Below are 10,099 nucleotides of genomic sequence, written 5' to 3' on the forward strand. Positions count from 1 at the left end.
TTTCTTTTTTTGTTGGTTCTGGGTATCTGAGTTCCTTGTCTTGTGTTTATAAGGCAAGCACTTTATTGGCTGAGACATCTGCCATAAAGTCTAATTAGAAAGTTGAAGAGATGGGGTTTGATTTGATTTCTCATTTCTGCAAGCTCCACATCACACTTCTGCTAACAGATTTTAACTGCTCTTTGACTAACATTCAATTCTTCTCCTGTTATTAGAACATGTTACTTTCTCAGGACCAACTTGTTATACTTTACCAGACAATAGAGCCTGATACAGTAGTACTGACATAATGTATTAGCAAAGTTCTTTATAGTGATTTGCCTGTTCACTGAAGCTTGTTCAGTGCACTTAATAAATCAGTATGTCTTTCACTTCTATATTCCACTTTAGTTAAGTGACATTTTTACTGGGATAGTCTAAATCATACTATTACGTGTCATATTTGCATGTATAAGTGGAAATAGAAATATGAGAATAAAATAGAATTAATTAATAAGTAGCCATGAAATGAATGCTGTCTGTTGTGCCTGTTACAGAGTGCTTTCCTCTACCGTAACAGCCATCAGCTTCATCTCAGCAGGGATGGCTAACTTGCTTGAGACACTAATTGAGCTTGTTGATTGTTGATATTCCTTCATAGGAGGAGGGGCTAAGGAGGGTCAGTTCTGGCCAGCTGAAAGTGATTCTGATCTAGGGGTACATGGTCTCATGGTCTCAGGAGGTGCTAGAACATACAGTGCGTGTAAGGTTAGTAGAAGAGGGAATTCCATCTCTGCAGCTATAGAGAAGTTGTTATTGATGTTCAGCGAGACTTACTGGTGGTGTGGCTGTTCCAGGGTTAACCACACTGTATAAGCCCAATAAACTCAGAAATTCCCTATGTTGGATTTGTACTTTAGTTTCTCATTGATGACCCTTAAGGAGAGGGTGGACAGCACTGTCCATTGGTATTGATGATGTAGAAATTGCCTGGAAACAAGTAAACACACATTTGAAGCACAGCTAGAGTTACATACAAAAGAAAAGTGCCCAACCTTTGGGATGACTGCAGAGCATATCTAGTTTAATTGTTCTTGAGATGGGCTCCTCATAACTTGACAAAGTAGATTAGGCATGGAATTATACTGATAATATCTATTAATGAAGGCACTGGGCAAAGGGACTATTTTCTAGTTAGAAGCTCCTTTTTGGGTTATAGTTCTATTCTTTTTCCTGCCTTTCTTGTAAATGGGTCTCCTGCCATATGATCAGTCCATTAATTAGATAGCATTCTGACTTTTATTCCAAGCTACACAGTCACATACAGAGCACCAATAATAACAGTTTAACTATGGAACCTCCTGGGAAATTAAATTTATCCACATTTTTCCTCAGTTCAGAGAATCCCTCTTTATGGCTCAAGTTTCTAAAAGCATTGGTCCTTAGCATCCTTCTTAGGGGACTATGTCCTTAGTGCCTACATCTTTCTTGTTAATTGTTCATTATCCAGGCCATGCAGGTGCTTTCTAATTTCCCCCTTGGCTAAGAGTCACACTAGAGTGAAAACACCCTCCTCTCTCTGTGGTACTTTTAATTGTCAGTGTCTCTCATTCATTCTTTTGAGGTAATTGGACCCAGAAAGAGCCTTAGGGACAGTGATGCTGAAACTTTCCCAATTTATTGAGTTACTAAGTGTGGGAACATTATAGCAAGTTTGGTGGGTTGCTTTGATTCTCCTCCTGAGACTTACCCAAGTTGAAATGGAGGCTCTTACTCCCCTATTGTCTCACTCTGGAGACCAACTGCCCTGAAGATTTCTAAATGGAGGTCATACCTAGGTTAGATACGATATCTTGTAGCTTTCTTAAGAAATACCAATTTACATCACTTGGGGGCATTTTAAAAATGCAAAATCTTCAGTACCATCCCAGAAACACTGAATAAAAAACTGGGCTTGGGATTGGGGGACAGGGAGGATCTAGCAGTCTGCATTTTAATAAGTTTTTAGGTGAGTGAAGCATGCTGAAAGTTAAAAAAAAAGAACACTGTGTTACACAAAAGCAAGGAAGATGACTTTTCTTTTCTTAAGTAGCCAGGGGTTTGACATTCAATTTCCCTTAAACAGACTCTAAAAATCATTTGAATGGGTCAGAAAAAAGAGAGATAAAAGAAAATTGCCCTAAGTGTGCAGGGTTCGAGGAGTAACACAGGATAGGTATGAAGTAACTTGTTTGGAGTCTTAGGTCCATAGGCCTCATAATTTTTGCAACTCACCTATTTTTAAAAGAAAGCTTAATTGAGTGAAGCAAGCTGCATCCAGCAGTGACAAGAACTAAGAGAAAACCCAGCAGCTATGTGATTCAGATCATACCCTAACATCCTATTGCAGTTCTATGATCTGGCTACTATGATCACAGGACATTTCTAGAATGTTTAGTGAGTAGGCAGCTTAAGCAATTCACTAAACACACCTTGTTGCATCCCACTAAGCTGTCAAGGTATAGAGTGTGTTCTCATGCTACACAGTTTTGGTTAGGATATTCACACTTAGTTGACCTATCAGTTCCCACAGAGGTCACATGTAGGATGCATGTAAATCAGGCTATGTGAATTTTATCTCCTCCATTGACTAATTGGTTATGAATAACTTATCAAGGATAATTACTCTTTAGTAATATTTTACTTTTAATATGGGGAGGGATAATGGTAGTTGAGTGAGAGAAAGCAGACCATAATGACTTAAGCTAAAGTAAGTGCTATAAAGTCAATGAAAACAGACGAATTGACAAAGGACAGGGTCAATGCCTCTGAGAAGATGACCATTTGAGTTGAGTCACAGTTGTATCAATGTCAGGAACAGAACTTCAGGCCAAGGGAACACTTTGTATCACGGGATTAAGGAGACATAGCCCTGATATTGAGACTGCAACCCAGAATCAATGCTGAAAGACACCTGAATTATCTTTGTGAATATGGGGACACTGAAGTTGTGAGACATTATAACAGTGACCTTATATTTGCTTCTATTGTAGCTTTACAGAACTTAGACTACAGCTTTAATTTTATCTTTTCAGGCTTTCATGAGAAGGACAAGAAGCCATACTGCCGAAAGGATTTCTTAGCTATGTTCTCACCCAAGTGTGGTGGCTGCAACCGCCCAGTGTTGGAAAACTACCTTTCAGCCATGAATACTGTCTGGCACCCAGAGTGCTTTGTGTGTGGGGTTTGTATTCTCAATTACTTTCAGTTTTAGGGAAAATTGAAGAGTTTTCATTCCTGAGAGGACTAGCTTCTACTTAGTGAGATGGTTTCTAGTCTAAGGAGAGGAGTCCGTATTTCCTTGGTAGTAATTTTTTAAAGGAAAAATAGCATACAGAACCAATTGTGGGCCTTTGCAGGTCTTTTTGAAGAGATGTGTAATCTAGCCTTTGTTTGTCAAGGACCTGAGCAAAATCCTACAACTGGTAGGTAACTGGCAGGAATTTTGAAGACGAACATTTTATTTGGTGGCATTATCACTTGACATGCGTTTCCTTCATCTGTGTTCATTCCACCCTCAGGACTGCTTCAGTAGTTTTTCTTCTGGCTCCTTCTTTGAACTGGATGGCCGTCCATTCTGTGAACTCCATTACCATCACCGCCGAGGGACCCTCTGCCATGACTGTGGGCAGCCCATCACTGGCCGCTGCATCAGTGCTATGGGGCATAAGTTTCATCCTGAGCACTTCGTGTGTGCTTTCTGCCTGACACAGCTGCCAAAAGGCATCTTCAAGGAGCAGAACAACAAGACCTACTGTGAAAAATGCTTCATTAAGCTCTTTTCACAGTAGTTCCCCTTTGACCCACATCTGCTTCATGTTGCCTATAAAACTGAGGCCAAGATAGGAAAGAGTACATGTTGTGCCCCCAGCCTTCTGTTCAGTGGGCTAATAGAGTATAAACAATGAACAAATAAGGGCCTTTGTAGATGTCATTAGGCTTATAACCTTAATTTTGAAGATGCTTCTCAAATTATATATTTGCATTTAGATTTAGTTTATGCTATTATGACCCTCTGAAGGTGTATTTCTTATGTGCACAGTTCCTTCAACTTGTGGTTTTCTCTTTCTCACTTTTTACCTCTACTGATGCCCCATTCAGATCTTCAGATGTGGACCACAGGGTTTTACTCTCTCTGCTATCAGGGTCATGACACTACTCTTAAACCCTTAGTCTCTTAGTGTCTCTGCATTTTGCTTTTTAAACGGAAGTGTATTTTAACTGACACATGTGATGAATAAAGCATCTTGTGGTTTTGGTGACTCACTGTCATGTTCCTTTGGTAGATGAATGTTCTGCTCCCACGTTAGAGAACAGCAGGCACTATTTGCAGTTACAGTGGACTCCTCCTCTTTTTTCCTTGCATGTAGCAGATACTGCCTCCCCTCCTCTGCCCCCACCAAATCAGAAGACACTAACAAAAAAGACCCATTGTTTATAACTCTTCTCATTAGTCTAAGCCTCTAGCCATTTTATTTTTTAGAGGTAAATCTTCGCATCATCAGATGCTAGCAAAGTTTTTAGAATTTGTTTTCATGATTTTCTTCATGTAAAAAGGCCTGGCAGTACATTAAATACCTTACAAATGCATTTTAAAAGTGAAGAATGAAGGATATGTCTCCTTCAAACTCAAAATTGTCTTATGGAGAGAAATGACCAAAATCTCTGCACAGCTTCTTTGAGGAAAGATGTTAGAAAAGATGAAATGGTGGTCCTTTAGTATAGACAGGTAAGTCAAGTCAGAAATACTTGTTCTTTCAAAATACTTTAAATTATAGAAAACTTTACAAGTTACTGAAGACTCTGACTTTCTTAGATCCTATTGATTTGTTTATGAAGTAGGCTGTACATGGAGCCATGCTTCTATAAGTGAGGCACTCATGGGGTGGGGATGGGTATACTTTATTTTTTCTACAATCTTAAAATAATTACATGTTTAGTTTTATATAGAAAAAAAACCCAGAGACTTTTACAATCCTCCATTCTGAGATTATAGGCAAAAACCCCTTCACTGGAAGGTGCCTTTTAAAATAGGACTGATGTGTTATTTTTAGATTGGCATGAGAATTGTACTTGTGAGAGAATTAAAATAGATGAAATGATTCTTGGGAAAGACTTATTATGTCTCCTTTGATAGGATGAATAAAAGTGGAGTTTTGACAGTGTCTTTTGCCTTACAGAAGCTTTGTAATTTTATGATGTCCCATTTGTCAATTCTTGATCTTAGAGCATAAGCTATTGGTGTTCTCTTCAGGAAATTTTTCCCTGTGCCCATGTGCTTGAGGCTCTTTCCTACTTTCTTTTCTATTAGTTTCAGTGTATCTAGTTTTATGTGGAGGTCCTTGATCCACTTGGACTTGAGCTTTGTACAAGGAGATAGGAATGGATTGATTTGCATTCCTCTACATGCTAACTGCCAGTTGAGCCAGCACCATTTGTTGAAAATGCTGTCTTTTTTCCACTAGATGGTTTTAGCTTCTTTGTCAAAGATCTGAGATCTAACGCTCTCTTCTGGTGCATCTGAAGACAGTTACAGTAAATTACTCTGGAGCTAGTGGGGCGGAGCTAGTGGGGTGGAGCTAGCGGGGCCAGCAGAGGTCCTGAGTTCAATTCCCCAGCAGCCACACACATGATAGCTCACGGCCATCTGTACAGCTACAGTGTACTCACAGACATAAAATAAAAATAAAATAAATTTAAAAAAAAAAAGATCAAGTGATCATAGGTTTGTGGGTTCATTTCTAGGTCTTCAATTCTATTCCGTTCTGATCCACCTGCCTGTCACTGTACCAATACCATGCAGTTTTTATCACAGTTGCTCTGTAGTATAGCTTAAGGTCCGGGATGGTGATTCCACCAGAGGTTCTTTTATTGTTGAGAATAGTTTTCGATATCCTAGGTTTTTTGTTATTCTAGATGAATTTGCAAATTGTTCTAAGTCTGTGAAGAATTGAGTTGGAATTTTGATGGGGATTGCATTGAATCTGTAGATTGCTTTTGGCAAGATAGCCATTTTTACTACATTATTCCTGCCAATCCACGAGCATGGGAGACCTTTTCATCTTCTGAGTTCTTTGATTTCCTTCTTCAGAGACTTCAAGTTCTTGTCATACAGATCTTTTACTTGCTTAGTTAGTCACACCAAGGTATTTTATATTATTTGTGACTATTGTGAAGGGTGTTATTTCCCTAATTTGTTTCTCAGCCTGTTTATCCTTAGTGTAGAGGAAGGCCATTGATTTTCTTGAGTTAATTTTATATCCAGCTACTTTGCTGAAGTTGTTTATCAGGTTTAGGAGTTCTCTTGTGGAATTTTTGGGGTCACTTAAGTATACTTTTATATCATCAGCAAATAGTGATAATTTAACTTATTCCTTTCCAATTTGTATCCCTTTGATCTCCTTTGGACTGAGCACAGGGTCCCCAATGAAGGAGATAAAGGACCCAAGGAGCTGAAGGGTTTGTAGCCCCTTAGGACGAACAACAATATGAACTAACCAGTACCCTCAGAGCTCCCAGGGACTAAATCACCAATCAATTAGTGGGACTAGTGGCTCCAGCAGCATATGTATAGTAGAGGGTGGCCAAGTCAGTCAATAGGAGGAGAGGCCCTTGGCCTGTGAAGGTTCTATGCCCCAATGTAGGGGAATGCCAGGGCCAGGAAGCAGGAGAGGGTGGGTTGGTGAGCAAGGGGTGAGGGGTGGGAACTGTTTTTTGTTGTTGTTATTTTATTTTTTCTTTTTTTGGGAGAGGAGACTGAGAAAGGAGATATCATTTGACATGTAAATAAAGAAAATATCTAATAAACAAAAAGTAGAGTTTTGAGAGTTAAAAAGAAATAGTGACAGTTAACTCTATAAAATAGGGACACCCATGGGAGGCCACAGAGATATGGAGCTGTCTGACTTTCTGTCCTGGCTGGCTGGCTGACTGTCTGTCTGTCTGTCCTGTCTGACTGTCTGTCCTGTCTGACTGTCTGTCCTGTCTGACTTTCTGTCCTGGCTGGCTGGCTGACTGTCTGTCTGTCTGTCCTGTCTGACTGACTGTCCTGTCTGACTTTCTGTCCTGTCTGTCTGTCCTGTCTGACTGTCTGTCCTGTCTGGCTTTCTGTCCTGGCTGGCTGACTGTCTGTCTGTCTGTCCTGTCTGACTATCTGTCTGTCTGACTGTCTAACTGTCCGACTTTCTGTCCTGGCTGGCTGGCTGAACATACACAGGAAGCACATGCACTTTTAGCTTTTCAGTATCCTTTTCACTCTGTCTCTACTGATGACATCATGGCACGGTTCACAGTCACTTTGGTAGTTTGACAAAGTAAACTTAAGGTTTTAGTGCAAAAAGAGGAATGTTCAGCTGCTGAGTTTGTTTTTAGAATTGGCTGTCAAGATTTTTTACAATCTAAACACTTAAAAATAATCAGAGAAATGCCAGCGCTTATAAGCATTCAATTTAGAATGAAAACATTCTCTTTTGGTTATGTTTGCTCCAGAAGAGATGATGCCTTGAGACCCAGTCTTTTAACAGGAAACCCACCTCAGGTAAATATTCTTAAGAACCTCCATCCAGAGCAACAGTGTTAACGGGCCAGACCCCCCAAAGCTCCCTGGGACTGGACCAACAACCAAAAAATACACATGGAGGGACCCATGGTGCTGGCCGAATATGTGGCAAAGGATGGCCTTGTTGAACATTTGTGGGAGGAGAGGCCCTTGGGCCTGAGAGTATTCGATGCCCCAGTGTAGGGGAATGCCAGGGTGGGAAGACAGGAGGGGGTGAGTGGGTGGGGGAGCACCCTCACAGAAGCGGGGGGAATAAGATGGGATAGAGGGTTTCTGAAGGAGAGGCCTGGGAAGGGGAAAACATTTGAAATGCAAATAAAGAAAATTACAAATTAAAAAAAGAAAAACAAACAAGCAAAACAAAACAAAAAATGGAATACAGAGCTAAACAAAGAATTACCAATTGAATCCCAAGAATTCCCAAGGAATTCTCAAATGGCCAAGAAGCACCTAAAGAAATGTTCAATATCTTTAGTCATCAGGGAAATGCAAATGATTTCACCTCACACCAGTCAGAATGGCTAAGATCAAAAACTCAGAAAACAGCAGATGCTGGTGAGGATGTGGAGAAAGAGGAACACTCCCCCATTGTTGGTGGGATTGCAAGCTGGTACAACCACTCTGGAAATCAGTCTGGAGGATCCTCAGAAAACTGGACCTGAGGACCCAGCTATACCACTCCAGGGCATATACCCAAAAGATGCTCCAACATATAACAAGGACACATGCTTGTCTATGTTCATAGTAGCCTTATTTATAATAGCCAGAAGCTGGAAAGAACCCAGATGTCCCTCAACAGAGGAATGGACACAGAAAATGTGTACATTTACACAATGGAGTACTATTCAGCTATTCAAAGCAATGACTTCATGAAATTCTTAGGTAAATGCATGAAACTAGAAAATATCATCCTGAGTGAGGTAACCCAATCACAAAAGAACACACACTTACGGATAAGTGGATATGAGCCAGAAGCTTGGAATATCCATGTTACAACTCAGACCATATGAAGCTCAAGAAGAAGGAAGATCAAAGTTTGGATGCTTCAGTCCTATGTAGAAGGAGGAACAAAATAATCAAGGAAGGTAGAGGGTGGGAGGGAATTTCAAGGAAGAGAGGAGAGGGGAGAGGAAACAAAGGGAGGCAGGATCAGGTGTGGGAGAAGAAGAGGGACATGTTTATAGAGGGTCAGGAAATTGAACAGAGGTGTGTAGCAATGGGGGATGGGGAACGTGTGTAGTCAACAGAAAGTCCCAGATGCTAGGAAAGCAAGAGGCTCCCAGGACCCAATGGGGATGACATTAGCTGAAATAACCAACAAAGGGGAGTGAGAATCTGTAGAGAACATATCCAGAGGTTAGGCATGGCCCCTGGTTGAGGGATGGGGCCACCCACCCTTCTCAAAAATTTTAACCCAGAATTGCTTCTGTCTAAAGGAAATACAGAGGCAAAGAGTGGAGCAGAGACTGAAGGAAAGGCCATCCTGAGACTGCCATAACCTGGGGACTCACCCCATATGCAGCCACCAAATGCAGTCACTATTGCTGATGCCAAGAAGAGCCTGCTGACTGGAGCCTGATATAGCAGTCTTCTGAGAGGCTCTGCCAGAGCTTTACTGATACAGATTCAGATGCTTTCAGCCAACTATCAGTCTGAGCATGGGGACTCCAATGTAGGAGTTAGGGTAAGGACTGAATGAGCTGAAGGGGTTTGCCATCCCATAGGAAGAACAATAGTATCAACCAAGTAGAGCCCCCAGAGCTCCCAGGGACTAAACCACCAACTAAAGAGTACATGTGGAGAGACCCATAGCTCCAGCTGCATATGTAGCAGAGGATGGTTTTATCTGGCATCAGTGGGAGGGTAGGCCCTTGGTCCTGTGAAGGCTTGATGTCCCAGCATAGAGGAATGCAAGGGCAGTGAGACAGAAGTGGGTGGGTGGGTGGGAAGCACCCTCATAGAAGCAGAGGGAAGGGAGGATGGGATAGGGGGTTTGTGGAAGGAATAGCATTTGAAATGTAAATAAATAAAGTAACCAATATAAAATTTTAAAAAAGCATCATAGGCTATTCAAGCATGAAGAGCTAAGTTCCATCCTCACAACTCACAGAAAAATCCAGGTATGCTGATGTACATTTGTAATCCCAGTGTTGGGAAGGAGCTGTGGTCAGTGAATTCCTAAGGCTCAAATGATAGCCAACATAATTCAGTTGATGCAAGACACGTAAATACACTATGCACATACATGAACTGCCTCCTCCACCATCCACACAATAGAAACACCCAAATCAGCTTTAGTTTAGGAATGTGAAAAAAAAACCCTCCCTAGATAAAATAAAGACAGTAAAATTACATAGAATGTTCAAGGCTCTGGTTTCAACCCCTACAACTGAAAACAAAAAACAACCTACAAAAACCAGCAAACAAAATCTCCACATATTTAAAGATTATGAGTGACTTCCTTTGGAAAGCAGGTATTCAGTAAGGCTAATAGCAGATCTCACTAAAATATAAGACTGGGAA

At 40.9% G+C, this 10,099-nt stretch overlaps 1 protein-coding gene across 4 annotated transcripts in view; it reads left to right on the forward strand.

Moving 5' to 3' along the window:
* The window catches only part of Lpxn (leupaxin), a 33,216-nt gene extending 28,936 nt beyond the window's left edge, over window positions 1-4,280 (forward strand). For all 4 annotated transcript variants that reach the window (XM_031389811.1, XM_031389812.1, XM_031389810.1 and 1 more), the window contains 2 exons: window positions 3,054-3,202; window positions 3,540-4,280. In XM_031389811.1, coding sequence (XP_031245671.1) covers window positions 3,054-3,202; window positions 3,540-3,809 — 419 coding nt within the window. In that variant the 3' untranslated portion in view covers window positions 3,810-4,280. The remainder of the gene's footprint in view (window positions 1-3,053; window positions 3,203-3,539) is intronic.
* Window positions 4,281-10,099: the final 5,819 nt, after the last annotated feature.

Source organism: Mastomys coucha, unplaced genomic scaffold, assembly GCF_008632895.1.
Source record: "Mastomys coucha isolate ucsf_1 unplaced genomic scaffold, UCSF_Mcou_1 pScaffold21, whole genome shotgun sequence".
In the NCBI taxonomy this organism is placed as follows: domain Eukaryota; kingdom Metazoa; phylum Chordata; class Mammalia; order Rodentia; family Muridae; genus Mastomys; species Mastomys coucha.